At 40.0% G+C, this 15,047-nt stretch overlaps 2 protein-coding genes and 1 long non-coding RNA gene across 3 annotated transcripts; 1 reads left to right on the top strand and 2 right to left on the bottom strand.

Annotated features, from left to right (window-relative positions):
- The first annotated feature begins 2,822 nt into the window (after nucleotides 1–2,822).
- On the top strand, nucleotides 2,823–3,962 carry LOC131893665 (uncharacterized). Its single transcript, XR_009374729.1, has 3 exons — nucleotides 2,823–3,001; nucleotides 3,363–3,476; nucleotides 3,700–3,962. It is a non-coding gene; the product is annotated as an uncharacterized LOC131893665 (long non-coding RNA).
- A 303-nt stretch (nucleotides 3,963–4,265) lies between these two features.
- Nucleotides 4,266–7,135, bottom strand: LOC131893664 (uncharacterized). The gene is made up of 4 exons (XM_059243769.1): nucleotides 6,986–7,135; nucleotides 6,756–6,915; nucleotides 6,241–6,501; nucleotides 4,266–5,026 (listed from the first exon to the last, which is right to left on the bottom strand). The coding sequence occupies exons 2-4, from the start codon at nucleotides 6,800–6,802 to the stop codon at nucleotides 4,636–4,638; spliced, it is 699 nt and encodes a 232-aa protein (XP_059099752.1). The 5' UTR covers nucleotides 6,803–6,915; nucleotides 6,986–7,135; the 3' UTR covers nucleotides 4,266–4,635.
- A 205-nt stretch (nucleotides 7,136–7,340) lies between these two features.
- On the bottom strand, nucleotides 7,341–14,588 carry LOC131893663 (myelin transcription factor 1-like protein; the record flags this gene model as incomplete). Its single annotated transcript, XM_059243768.1, is given in 4 exon segments — nucleotides 7,341–7,368; nucleotides 7,731–7,922; nucleotides 8,047–8,080; nucleotides 13,512–14,588. Coding segments are annotated over 4 exon segments (534 nt in total), but the record flags the coding sequence as incomplete, so codon positions are not given.
- Nucleotides 14,589–15,047: the final 459 nt, after the last annotated feature.

Below are 15,047 nucleotides of genomic sequence, written 5' to 3'. Positions count from 1 at the left end.
TTCTTGAGGACTTGAAGGTGCTCTCAAAACGCATATTAAGCCTCTACGGTCACTAGAATTGACCCTAAATCCTGGGTTGGGCCAAAAGCTCATGGATGCTTTTGAAGACGTACAATATCAGATACCTTTCGTACCTTTCTCTGAACACTGTACAGTCCTAACTTTTCCGTTTCTCCCAATATGAGAGCTCTCTCATTCCTGTGATGTTCCCAGTTAAAACATCTTTGGACTTGTTCGACCTTTTGCAAACCTGCTGAACTCATTGGAGCCCAAATGGGTGAGGCATATTCAAGATGTGGCTGGACAATCGACTTGTGCCAGAGTTAGCATCATGATGCTATCTCTGGACTTAAACGTGCGATAATCCAACCACACATTTGAAGCCTTACCCACCTTCAGCTGGATTATGCTCATCGAACTTTCCATTATTTTGGAGGGACTACACCTAGATCTTTCATAGATGAGACCTGCTCAATATCTTTACCTCCATTATCTACGAGTGGAGTATTAAAGGAGTTGACCCAAAGGTCTTTGAGTGGAATTTCATTTCCGTTCAGCCATATTACTCTCAGTTATCCAAGAGTATAGTTCAATCTAAGTCTTTTGCAAGGCTACTGGAATCTTGGCCATTTCCACCAGAAACTAACTTTGTATCGTCAGCATAAGAGAGAGACTGGCAGTAAAACTAAGCTTTTGAAGCGGGGCAACGAATATTATTAAACAAGAGGGGCCCTAAGATCGAACCCTGGGAACACCTGACTTGACATCATGTATGTCACTAAGGGATCCCTCAACTTAAGCAATTGCGTCCTACTAGAAATGAAACTTTTCAACCATTGAGAACCTTGCCTTGAATCCCAATGTCATGAAGTCTATTCAACAAAAAGCCATGATCGACCTTGTCAAAGACCTTGGCAAAATCAAGATAGACAACATCAACTGATTCATGGCTCTCTAGTCCCTCAATAACCTGCTCAATATGATCAATCAGTTGGTACTCGTGCTAAAATGTGCTCGGAACCCGTGCTGGCTAGGAGAAGGACTTCATTGACCTCAAGAAATTCAACAAGTTTGAACTTCATGATCTTCTCAAAACACCTTCTCACTATTCGAAGTGAGAGAAATCGGTCTACAATTACTTGGAGCGACTTATCTCCCCTTTTAAATTGGAACTACATGAGCTAACTTTAGTGAAGATGGAAACTGCCCTGATCCAAGATGCAACGCATCAAGTACGAGAAAACAGACTCTGTCAAGTCACAAAATCCCTGATTCGCTTCTTGGCCGAAAAGCACTCTAGCCGTCATTGTTTGGTTGAGATTTTGTCCAAGTTGAGGAATCTAGCGTGTGCTCTATTGATCCCCTCTCGTCTGGAACAATCCAAATATGTTTCGGGCAAGAGTTTGACTTAGAGGAGTTGTCAAAAAAAAAGATTTGTGAAAAGCCTTCTTAAAGATAAAAGGCAAGTTCGTGGTCCAAAACATTTATTGAAACGGTCTAGACAGGAAGGATCAATTGAAAGAAATTTTGGATCCATAAGAATAGTTATTTGTCTAATATTTGAAGACAAAAGGACCAAATTCCAACCACAAAGTTGCGACTGGTTTGCAATTTGGCCAAGGAGCGGGTCAGGGGTTTGGAGACATAGTGAAAAATACTCATTTTACATATCTTTATGCTCATGATAATGCTTGATTCAGCAACGACTTAGAATTGGCAGGCCATACGTTAACATTAAAAATCATATTATATAGTAATAGATAAAATCAGTGACACGAGCCCTGTCTCTGAGTATTTGTTAACGTGCGTTCTCACATCAAAAATCGATATGAGATTAGCCGCCCAATCAGCCCCATTTTACCAAGAGTCTTATTCCCTCCTTAGCACACACGCACAAAAAAAACCTAAAAGTTAAACTGGGATCCTTGAGATCTCTGGTACGTGCAACAATCGCGAAATTAAAGTTCAATGAAACTCGATAAATATACTTTTAAGCATAAATTGATTTCAAGATACAATAATCTACCTCTCTATCTTCAAGTTGCCAGATCAGGCTACTTTTATAAGATAATAAAAATCATTATGATTTGGTTGAGGGGGATCTTACCTCGATTCGTAACAATCCAATTAAGATGTTGCAAAGCATTTGAGTCTCAAATCCAAAGGACAAAAGCTCCATTACTTTTTGAACCATTTTAATTTGTAGGTCTAATGCTTAACAAGTGGAAACAAATGTAAGCTTAACCATACCTTTACCAGATAAAATACGATTCATCACTAATTGGGACCAAAATGATGCCAGATTTGGCTTTTCAAATAAGCCCCTTTCAAGAAGGCAGCCCTTTTAACGGTAGATGGCAATAGCTTTTGTAATTGATGAGGCTTACTTGGAAACGTCCATACAAGTGTTTGAAATAAAATAAATAAAGAAAAATATCCATCCCCCATCCTGTCAATAAAATATTCTTGCCATTTGCGACTGAAGTGACACGAAACTAAATCCATCATTTCAGATTAGCTCAAGGGCATCTATTCATACGATTCTACTTGCTCGGAGAACTTCCTTGATTTTGGGAAATGTACTTGATGTCCCACGAACGACACACCAAGTCCCATGGGCTAACTTGAAATTTCTTTTTAAATCTTTTCCAGCTATTCATTTCACGAACGTTGAAGATCCATCCAGGTACATGTCTCGCATTTATTAAAAGATTAAAATGCTTACACTTAGTATTCAACATTCTAACCAATATAGTTTCATACATTACTCAAAGAATAACTATGAGCAAATATGTGGTTCGGAATTTCATGCGGAAAAGGTGGATCGAAGCGTAAATCACCGAGGCGTTCAAGACCTCTTCTCAGACATTTTGTACTCCGAGGATCCAGTCGAAATAGTAAATCTCGAGAGTTACAATGAAGAAAGCTCCCCTGGGAGTGAAAGTGACGACGAAAATGAGAAGGTTGGGATGGAACCCAAATACCAGGGAATCTCTAAAAGGTATCAATATTCATCTGAAGCGTTTCTCAAGTTAGGCGGAAGATCCTGCCAAGATTCCTCGACATTTCCATTTTAAATTATGGGATCAGTATTGGCCTTTGCATTGATCAAATTTGAAACTACATTTTCAATGCATTTGAAGTTCCCATTGTCATTGAAAATTACCCCCAAAATGAGAGTTGTCAAAGCTGAAGCTGAAGTTGCTCGTGCCAAATGAAATGCACTCACTCTTAATTGTGTTGTGAAACTTCTTTTCTTTAAAAAAACATCACCAGCCTCAAAGTAGTTTAGCTGATCCTTGTAACAATTATTGTTGTACATGTGTCTACCCCGCTAAGTTGACAATTTTGCTTTCTTTCAGTTTTGTACAAAGTCTTCACGATTCCCAGGCCCGAGTTTCGGATGGCTCGAAGGAACACAGATACTCAAATCGCCTCGTTGGAAAGACCTGAACCCTATCTGCATGCATATCCAGGTTACTCGATCCATCATTTAGATCCATGAACAGGATCCCGCGTTATGTAATTTCTGGCACGGAAAAAGGCTGCCTTCAATATTTCATCGAAATCTTAATACCGCCAGGTTCCAAAACTCTAAAAGCTGATTGTTTCAAACGGAACAAAAATTTAACGATTCATGCTCCTTCAAATGAATGGCTAGTCTATATCATGTCCCTAATGGTGTATCTCGTGTTTCAGAGCTCCAAAGGTCGAGTGGGCTAAAAGTACTACGACGATATTTGAGCGCAAGAAATGCTGGAAATAAATCAACAAGAAGTGAAGAACGCCGCCACCCTGAAGAATGAGGCACTTCCTCAAGATTTCGAGCAATTCAGGAAAAAGCCCCCATCAAGACTGAAGCCTCTTTCCGCTTCCTCGTCCAATTCTACGTCCAAGTAGTCTTTCTTTGTGATTCATTCAGTAAACTGACTAAATGAATTCTACGAGAAACGCGTCTTGGACGGCTCGCGGTCTTTCATTTGGCTTTGAAGGCCGACGTCACGAATGACAGGAGATAATGAATGAAGGATCCATCGGATTTTGGCAACTTCCAACTTTGAGATGAATCGGTCATCTCCAAATCAATCTGATCAATCAAATTATAGACAATGTCTTCCAATTTTTGATGGAGAAGTCCTTCCGGACCCAAGGTGTATTTCTTTCAAGGGGTTTCAAACATCAAAGGAAGAATCAGAAATGATCTTAAGTTTTAACAAATTGCTCGTTATCACTAATGGGTTACATCGTACTAGAATAAAAGGGTTCTTGGGCAGGTAGCAGGTAAACTTGATTTCTCATCTCAGGTGTTACTTGGATTGAGCAACCGGGGATATATATTTTCCCATGAATTAACACGTACCCGTTTAGAGTGAAAGTTTGGGATTAACGGTGATTATGTGTACCGTCATAAGCTGACCCGAGAGGCCAACAAATTTTGAGATGCTGAAGGGGAAACCTCCTTCAAAGCATCGTGGGTGACGCGGAACTTGTCGCCACATTTGCAAGGGATGCTCTCAAAATTAAGCCTTTGGAACGAATTATCCATTGAGGACTGAGGATCCGTGTGTTCGCTGATAGCGGTCAGCGTTTTCCCGCCAAAGTTTGCACGATCCACACCCTCATCTACTCGCTCTCTTATTGGTAGAGAGTCAGCCTGAGCAAGCGCGTGATTGGCTCTCCCTTTTCTAGTCCTGTTGAGCAGTTTGGAAGACCCGCCATTTTTCTGGATTTGTCGTCGAGAATCGCGGGATTTCTCGGAGTTGGAGTCATTGCTAGTGTCCATGTGTCTTTCGGAGTGGTTGTGCTTGGGACATGGGTCCATTGCGAACGGATCGGAACAGTTACAGTGTCGCTTAGTTGCCTGGATGAAGGCCTGGAGGAAGAGGACATCAAGGAAACACCAACAATGACAGAATAGTCAAATGAACGGACTGGAATCGGGTCCGGGGAGAATCCTTGGTGATCTGGATTGGTACCACTCAAGCTTAAAGAGGTTGAGTAGTTATTGGAAGAGCGCTTTGAGCTTCTGAAAAGGAATCAGAGAATATTGAGGTTCGCTTTCAAGGCTATTTCTGCATGATGGGGGACTAATCCTCTGAGGCGAACCTCATTTGCATACGTCTCGTACGACCATATGCACTAATAAGCGGAAACGCGAGTTCCTGCCAAGGAACTTTAAAGGAAATAGCCGTTGTTGGATGGATTAGTTTTGCTGAAGAAGGTGAATAAGACTGTCCGAAACTGAACATCAGGCCAGCTATTACCCTTGAGGATGATATTGCTCTATTTGTTGGTAAGTCTCTTGTCTGGGAGTGAACTGAGAAACAAAGCCGATGTATGCTTCATTCTTAACGGAACAAAGATCCATTTGATCTCTAGTATTGGATATTGCCCCTGATTGGAAACTCTGAAAGCTGCGATCTGTTCTTTTGTTCGCACTCATCCCTGACTCTGCTCTGAGCGATTGATCCATTGGTCAGGGGCCAAATCTTCTCGTTGAGTGTTTGAGAAGATTGATGTCGTCACTCCTTAAAGCATTTTCTTACGTTTTGCTTGTTGAGTAGAAAAAGTACAATTTATGACTGATTGGTATTTGAGCTCGCCTTGCCATACCAAATTAAAAGAAACCCAATTTTTTTATGCATCCTTTTAATTGTTCTTCCTAAATCAACAACAATTGTGTCTTACTTTGAAGAGGAACGTTTTATCCACTATCCCGAGTTTGAGTTTTGTCACTGTAATAATTTTTGGTTATGCAATATGCTGAGCAATGCGGCATGTGCACATTTTGTCTAATAAATGACTCCTCAAAACGTAGCCTTTCAAAGTTTTCTGAGGAATGAAAACATTAACAACAAGGGGCATTGTGATTGAATAAAGAATAATAAAAAGCCACGCATTGTTCATTCTTGTTCAGGAATTTGGGAGCTCAAACATTTTCCAGTTGCCCATTACAGATGTGCAACTTTTCGACAATTCATCTTCAAATATGGCTAGATCTTGATATTTATCAGTCTCCAATATTGGCTCATCTGATTCGGAAACGGGTTTAAGATATATTGAGGCCTAATCAAAGTGACCTTTCCTCGCTCATTTCCCAGTGCAAGTATGATGTTCGAGAGATTGAGCTAATGAATGCAGTTCAGATGCTATTAATCAATCAGTGGGGTGTAACTCATCCAGCGTAGCGGATTCGACTGGTCGATCCCATCCAAAGTGGAAGACCAGTTCCAGACCTACCCGCGTTTGACTTTCGATTTCCTCTGGTTGAGTCGGAGATCGAGACCTTTCTGTGGGATTGAGCTGTGAAGTGTGTTTCCACGACTCCGATTCACTCGCAGTCCATTCACGTGCGAGACTTCTTGGAGCTCCAAATTATTCTGCGTCTTTAGAATAGGTTGGTCTTGGACCACTCTGAGACCCAGACACGAACGCATAGATTTGAGGAAGTTCTCACGGAAACTTCTGGCCATGAATCCGTAAATGATGGGGTTTAAAGCGCTGAAAATGGCAATGAAATAAGGCTCGTGACTCTTCATGAACTATCTAATTGGTAAAAGGTACACAGAGGAAATTCGGAAGATGTTTTCTCTTTGCTTTCCCCCCATTTTGTTTCGTTCTAAGAGGCACATCGTTTTCTATTTAGATACGGTATTTTAGTATTGATTTCACCAAAATCTTTGACAAAATTGATTAAGCAGTTGGGTGTTGAATTATGAATTATCTTTCGAACAAATGTTGATATTCTTCTGTACCTGTTCAAGTAAGCCATCAATGTTAGGGTTGTCTTGATATACTTCATGGATCCTTGCAATGCGAATTAATTAGGCCAAACGCTTGGAAAATATTGATGAGAAGGTACGGCGTCCAGCAAACAATATACACCACAATGATCACAACCAGCATTTTGATAACCTAGAAAATACACCCATGTTAGAATACAGTGGCATGACTGAAAATTACCATCCAATTAAACCAAAGGTACCCTTCTGAATTTCTTGAGAGATTGTTTTTGAACTTTATAGCCCGAAGTGATGGGGATCCACGCCTCGTTACTATTGGATCTTTTTCGCTCCCCGCGGTTTTCTTCGTCTCCTTGGGTCACTGATAAGGAAGGGGTTTTTGGCACTTTGATCCTCAAACTGGAAATGCATATTTGATTATAAAAGACTTAAAAGTAATGTATTTGTTCCAGAAAGTAAAGAGCGCCAGTTCTGTTCGGGAAAAGTAGTATATTAAATACACAGCTTCGTTCCCGGCAAAAGTCAAAGAAACCAATAAGCTTATAATTTTTACCTCAGCCAAGTTGTGACGAACGAGATCCCTATATTGAAAGAAACCTGGGAATCGTGAAGACTTTGTACAAAACTGAAAGAAAGCAAAATTGTCAACTTAGCGGGGTAGACACATGTACAACAATAATTGTTACAAGGATCAGCTAAACTACTTTGAGGCTGGTGATTTTTTTTTAAAGAAAAGAAGTTTCACAACACAATTAAGAGTGAGTGCATTTCATTTGGCACGAGCAACTTCAGCTTCAGCTTTAACAACTCTCATTTTGGGGGTAATTTTCCAATGACAATGGGAACTTCAAATGCATTGAAAATGTAGTTTCAAATTTGATCAATGCAAAGGCCAATACTGATCCCATAATTTAAAATGGAAATGTCGAGGAATCTTGGCAGGATCTTCCGCCTAACTTGAGAAACGCTTCAGATGAATATTGATACCTTTTAGAGATTCCCTGGTATTTGGGTTCCATCCCAACCTTCTCATTTTCGTCGTCACTTTCACTCCCAGGGGAGCTTTCTTCATTGTAACTCTCGAGATTTACTATTTCGACTGGATCCTCGGAGTACAAAATGTCTGAGAAGAGGTCTTGAACGCCTCGGTGATTTACGCTTCGATCCACCTTTTCCGCACTGAAATTCCGAACCACATATTTGCTCATAGTTATTCTTTGAGTAATGTATGAAACTATATTGGTTAGAATGTTGAATACTAAGTGTAAGCATTTTAATCTTTTAATAAATGCGAGACATGTACCTGGATGGATCTTCAACGTTCGTGAAATGAATAGCTGGAAAAGATTTAAAAAGAAATTTCAAGTTAGCCCATGGGACTTGGTGTGTCGTTCGTGGGACATCAAGTACATTTCCCAAAATCAAGGAAGTTCTCCGAGCAAGTAGAATCGTATGAATAGATGCCCTTGAGCATAATCTGAAATGATGGATTTAGTTTCGTGTCACTTCAGTCGCAAATGGCAAGAATATTTTATTGACAGGATGGGGGATGGATATTTTTCTTTATTTATTTTATTTCAAACACTTGTATGGACGTTTCCACGTAAGCCTCATCAATTACAAAGGCTATTGCCATCTACCGTTAAAAGGGCTGCCTTCTTGAAAAGGGGCTTATTTGAAAAGCCAAACCTGGCATCATTTTGGTCCCAATTAGTGATGAATCGTATTTTATCTGGTAAAGGTATGGTTAAGCTTACATTTGTTTCCACTTGTTAAGCATTCGACCTACAAAATTAAAATAGTTCAAAAAGTAATGGAGCTTTTGTCCTTTGGATTTGAGACTCAAATGCTTTGCAACATCTTAATTTGATTGTTTCGAATCGAGGTAAGATCCCCCCTCAACCAGATCATAATGATTTTTATTATCTTATAAAAGTAGCCTGATCTGGCAACTTGAAGATAGAGAGGTAGATTATTGTATCTTGAAATCAATTTATGCTTAAAAGTATATTTATCGAGTTTCATTGAACTTTAATTTCGCGATTGTTGCACGTACCAGAGATCTCAAGGATCCCAGTTTAACTTTTAGGTTTTTTTTGTGCGTGTGTGCTAAGGAGGGGAATAAGACTCTTGGTAAAATGGGGCTGATTGGGCGGCTAATCTCATATCGATTTTTGATGTGAGAACGCACGTTAACAAATACTCAGAGACAGGGCTCGTGTCACTGATTTTATCTATTACTTATTAATATGATTTTTTAATGTTAACGTATGGCCTGCCAATTCTAAGTCGTTGCTGAATCAAGCATTATCATGAGCATAAAGATATGTAAAATGAGTATTTTTCACTATGTCTCCAAACCCCTGACCCGCTCCTTGGCCAAATTGCAAACCAGTCGCAACTTTGTGGTTGGAATTTGGTCCTTTTGTCTTCAAATATTAGACAAATAACTATTCTTATGGATCCAAAATTTCTTTCAATTGATCCCTACCCTGTCTAGACCGTTTCAATAATGTTTTGGACCACGAACTTGCCTTTTATCTTTAAGAAGGCTTTTCACAAATCTTTTTTTTTGACAACTCCTCTAAGTCAAACTCTTGGCCCGAAACATATTTGGATTGTTCCAGACGAGAGGGGATCAATAGAGCACACGCTAGATTCCTCAACTTGGACAAAATCTCAACCAAACAATGACGGCTAGAGTGCTTTTCGGCCAAGAAGCGAATCAGGGATTTTGTGACTTGACAGAGTCTGTTTTCTCGTACTTGATGCGTTGCATCTTGGATCAGGGCAAGTTTCCATCTTCACTAAAGTTAGCTCATGTAGTTCCAATTTTTAAAGGGGGAGATAAGTCGCTCCCCAGTAATTGTAGACCGATTTCTCTCACTTCGAATAGTGAGAAGGTGTTTGAGAAGATCATGAAGTTCAAACTTGTTGAATTTCTTGAGGTCAATGAAGTCCTTCCTCCTAGCCAGCACGGATTCCGAACACATTTTAGCACGAGTACCCAACTGATTGATCATATTGAGCAGGTTATTGAGGGACTAGAGAGCCATGAATCAGTTGATGTTGTCTATCTTGATTTTGCCAAGGTCTTTGACAAGGTCGATCATGGCTTTTTGTTGAATAGACTTCATGACATAGGGATTCAAGGCAAGGTTCTCAATTGGTTGAAAAGTTTCATTTCTAGTAGGACGCAATTGCTTAAGGTTGAGGGATCCCTTAGTGACATACATGATGTCAAGTCAGGTGTTCCCCAGGGTTCGATCTTAGGGCCCCTCTTGTTTATAATATTCGTTGCCCCGCTTCAAAAGCTTAGTTTTACTGCCAGTCTCTCTTCTTATGCTGACGATACAAAGTTAGTTTCTGGTGGAAATGGCCAAGATTCCAGTAGCCTTGCAAAAGACTTAGATTGAACCTACTCTTGGATAACTGAGAGTAATATGGCCCTGAACGGAATGAAATTCCACTCAAAGACCTTTGGGTCAACTCCTTTAAATACTCCACTCGTAGATAATGGAGGTAAAGATATTGAGCAGGTCTCATCTATGAAAGATCTAGGTGTAGTCCTCCAAAATAATGGAAAGTTCGATGAGATAATCCAGCTGAAGGTGGGTAAGGTTTTCAAATGTGTGGTTGGATGTATCGCACGTTTAAGTCCAGAGATAGCATCATGATGCTAACTCTGCACAAGTCGATTGTCCAGCCACATTCTGAATATGCCTCACCCATTTGGGCTCCAATGAGTTCAGCAGGTTTGCAAAAGGTCGAACAAGTCAAAGATGTTTTACTGGGAACATCACAGGAATGAGAGAGCTCTCATATTGGGAGAAACTGGAAAAGTTAGGACTGTACAGTGTTCAGAGAAGGTACGAAAGGTATCTGATACTGTACGTCTTCAAAAGCATCCATGAGCTTTGGCCCAACCCAGGATTTAGGGTCAATTCTAGTGACCGTAGAGGCTTAATATGCGTTTGAGAGCACCTTCAAGTCCTCAAGATCCAGGCTAGTTCGGACAATGAAGTCCACTTCTCTTGTTTCTCGACCTCCTTCATTGTTAAAATTTGCCTCCCTCTAAAATTTGTAGGAAATACGTAAGCCTTGTTGATCCGGTGGCATCTTTCAAGTCAACTTGGACCAATTTTTAGATAGCATTCCAGATCAACCCTACATTCAAAAGGACTAGCTCGGTCTGCCAACTCAAATTCATTGGTAGACACAATATCATATACAGATTGAAAGGTAATAAATAGACGAATTATAACCTTTCATTTTATTAGTACTGGGGATTACATTCCCTGTAGCGGTTAGAAAAGCCCGTGAAAAAACAAACCCCCAAGTTTGGAATCCTTTGTTGTATTGAGAAAACGTCCAGCAAGATTGCATTCAAGATTTTCTTCCCAAACTTCACACTCCATTTCAAAGGTTGTCGCCGGGCGGTTTTTGCTTGAAAATTCATGCGACTTGTTACTAGAGAGGGGCAAAAATTGCAAAACAAGAAAGCTTTTTAGGGACAAAAAGGTGCAAAAACAGGCCGAAAGTTTGCATTCGCCTAGACATGGGCGGTCAATGCAGCCACTCCAATTGTCACTTGTTGAGCTTAAATTCTATGAAATGCTTGTCAAACGGCTCACAATAAGAAGATAGGAAACACAATTTATTTTGATATGCATTGTATCAAAAATGTATTAGCCCATTGTTCTACCTTGTATAGTGTCAAGTGTGCCACATCATGATCCCGAAACAAGTGAAAACAGCCATTTCAAAAGTGCCAGTTCAAGTCTAAAGAGACATGCTAAGGTAGGGGTCAATATTGTTAAGTAACCCAAAATTAAATGATTGCTGCATTTCTTTATTTCCTCCGCCCAGTCTAACTAACTTCTCTTTTTGAAGAGGAAACGTTCTATTTTTTGTACAATTTCGTCAATGGTGCAGATCTGCTGCTGGGAAAAGGAAAAAAATGGCAAGTGAAACTATCCGATGAACTCATTCAAAATGAGTTTATGTCAATTGTGTCCAATATTGAGGCAAAATTGGCGTTTAACCTTGCAAATTGGCACTAATTTGAACAAAACAAATTTGGATACACCTTGTTTTTATTCATTTGTACCTTTTGTTACACTTTCGGCCTGTTTTTTTGCACCTTTTTGTCTCCAAAAGAATGTGTTGTTTTGTACTTTTTGCCCCTCCCTAGTTATGACTCGCGTAAATTTTCAAACAAAAATCACCCTGCGACAACCTTTGAAATGGAGTATAGAGTTTGGGAAGAAAATCTTGAATGCAATCTTGCTGGACGTATTCTCGAAACATCACAAAAGCCTGTCATTTATAACTGAACTTGTTTTGGCTAGTTTACACACAAGTAACATTGCCCAGGTCCAAAGCCTTGAGGTATATTGAAGCTAGGTCTCTTAAATGCCACCTTTTTCGAGGATTTCTTCATAATATGGCCTCCTCGAATATTGCTTAATCATTGCTAATTGAGGACTCTTGAGCTTTTAAGAGATCAAAGACACTCACATTTACAAATATCTCTCCTTCCCTTCCTGTTCCATCAAAATCATAGCATACATTTTCGCCATATCATCCACCAACTGAACCTATTTTGAACGTAGTTCCATTCCTAGTGCAGTAAAATGTTTTAAGAATGCAAGTGGTGAGCACTTGGCATGTTCCAAAGCTGATTCATTTCCGATGTCAATGGCAACGGTTTTCCCCTCCTAAAGCCATGGATTTGCTAGGATTGTTGGTGTCAGACACCATTTTTCTTTGAAGCAGGGCGACAACTGGCAAACTTTCAATCTTTGCGAGAAAAAACAGATTTTTTTTTCTCTCATTCCAACGGAAGTAACTTGAGTTATTTGGAAGGCGTGATCGCATTGCAAATGAGATTCAAGTGTGTAAAAATAGCAAGTACGAAAGAAATCCAATGCCATCGTACATCCTTTTTCTGTGCCCTTATGACATAATGATAAGTCTAAAAAAAGATTGAACATGGTTAAAAGTCTTTTTGGAGTCATTTGTTGTGTCATTTAATTTTCGCATTTTAAGCCTGAACTAGCAAAGAACTATTTGTTCTCAGCACACAAAGCTGCGGCTGTTTTTGAGATTTCTTTGATACCCTGTAGATTTCCCTGATAAACTACCTTAGCAGATTTAAATTTTGCTTCAATTCATCATAAATTCTAACGTTAGAAATTTCATTGCTCTCGGTCAGCTTTTCAAAATCATCATTTGCAAATCTTAAGTATTGAAGGCGTTGAAATATTACCCTTTGGAAAACTGAGTAATCTATTCCCTTTTTCTGAAATATTTTTTTTTCTACTTTGTAGGTGTGATTGATGTCTTGAATCAGAATACAAATGTAAGCGACTTTTTGCCTTTAGCTTAAATTGTCGTAAAAATCGACAAGGTACGAATATAACTAAATATATATAACTATCGAATGCGACAATATGTTTCGAATGTGCTCCAGATATCATTTCCGTTACTGGCAATTAAAACAACTTTTACAAAGTCACAAGCTTTGATTATTCCCAGAGAAAGTAATCTCAAGTTCCTTCAGCGGCAATGTACTTCAACAAGAAAAGTGCTTCAACCAAACAAGCACGAATATATATGTAGCAATCTTCAATCATCCGCTAATCATCAGTGTGTCTAGAAACCTCTAAAAAGAAGGGAAACAAATCAGAGCTTCACGATTGCCGTCCAATCCACTCTCGACCATTGAAAATGTGGAACAGCACAAAAGTCGTGTTCCGTACCAACCTTGGTCAAAGAATTTGAGTGTCAAAGCCTTCTTTTTGAGTCGCTCCTCGGCTTCTTGTTCGTCAATCTCTTCCCCATGTTCTTCTCGATCAAAGTCGTGGAACTCGATCTCTTGATCCAGCACCGCTCCTTCATCCTCCTCATTGTCTTCGTCCGAGCCTTCGGAAGACAGATCATCTCCTTCCGTGTTGTCGTCATCAAATATGCCCACACCTTCATCAGTCTCATCTCGATCCACTGTGCGCCTTCTCACGGCTGATTTGGGCCTTTGTTGAAGCATGTCCAACTATTGCTCCATTTTCATCGATCACCCAGAATGCCTCACTTCATAGCCCGTCAAGTTCAAAACTGGATACACAAATACGGTACACAAATGGACACTACTCTGGTTTCAAACCAAGTTGGGAACCATGAAGTTGGAACGATTGTGTGCACTGGATTCAGACTGGTTCCATGTTTCCCTTGGAAAGGGAGCCAAAGACAAGTTGCAAGTTTACCTTTTGCATGGGAAGGTAATCAGACCAGACATGGCCGTACCCTTAAACCATGAGTTCCAAGCCCTTGGATCTTCATGGAAGCCAAACGCCACATGAGTGATTTTCCATAATGCTCTCACGTGTTCCTATCGATGCTGTTGAATTAATTGAGGCGAACGAACCTCTCTTCGAAAGCTCTTGAAGGTTGGCCAAGGTTCCTATTGTCAAGTATGGTTAAGCTTGGGACTTGGAACTTGCTCGGACGGCTTTGGACAGGAACGCAGTAGTAAAATAGAACAAACTTCTTTACTAGTTGGCACAACGTGGATGGAACTACACTTGAAGCACTTCTCGGGGAACCAGAGGGGAAAAAACTTACCTTGTGTCCTCGTGGTGAGAGCTTGGTGTTTCTTTTGGTGGTTCCATGTCTTGGCTCTTCAGGCTGGAGGACGGGGACCACTGACGTACAAGACATTTAAATTCTTTCACAAGACTTCTTGGGCGCGAAAAAGGATGGTGAGAATTTTGGCTTCAATAACTTGGCACTTATGATTGCTTTTTCTTCTTCAAGGAACAACAACTTCAAAGCCACGTTGAAACGATGTTCCATGGAAACTTGTGGAAACCCTTGAATCGAATGAATGAATCAAAGTAAAGTTGCTGCCTGAAAATGCACATTTTCGAATTGAAAACTTGGAAAATGGATCAGGTAAAAGGCCGTAAAAGGATTACAAAGCTTGATTCTAAGAATGAACGGCTGTAACTATTCTGAAGAAAAAATTACAATTTACGTGTCCATCACGAGTTTGTGTCGTTACATTATTGATGACCTCAATAAGGCCGAACAATTCATCTTTGTTACTGTTGATCTCCTTCTGAAGTGATAATATAATCATTTCTCGTTTCAAGTACCGACAAATGTAGTCAAGAAGTCCATCCAATCAGATGAGGTCTCGACCATATCTCGCAGCTACAAAACGGACGCTTCAAGAGGGAAGGCCAGCTCACCAGGTCACTTTGTGTTCATGATCTATGTTTCCGATTCTTTAGGGGGTCGGTC

The sequence above is a fragment of the Tigriopus californicus genome, chromosome 2, assembly GCF_007210705.1.
Source record: "Tigriopus californicus strain San Diego chromosome 2, Tcal_SD_v2.1, whole genome shotgun sequence".
NCBI classification, from domain to species: domain Eukaryota; kingdom Metazoa; phylum Arthropoda; class Copepoda; order Harpacticoida; family Harpacticidae; genus Tigriopus; species Tigriopus californicus.
The sequence above is the reverse complement of the archived record's forward strand: the minus strand, read 5'-3'. Positions and strand labels throughout refer to the sequence as shown.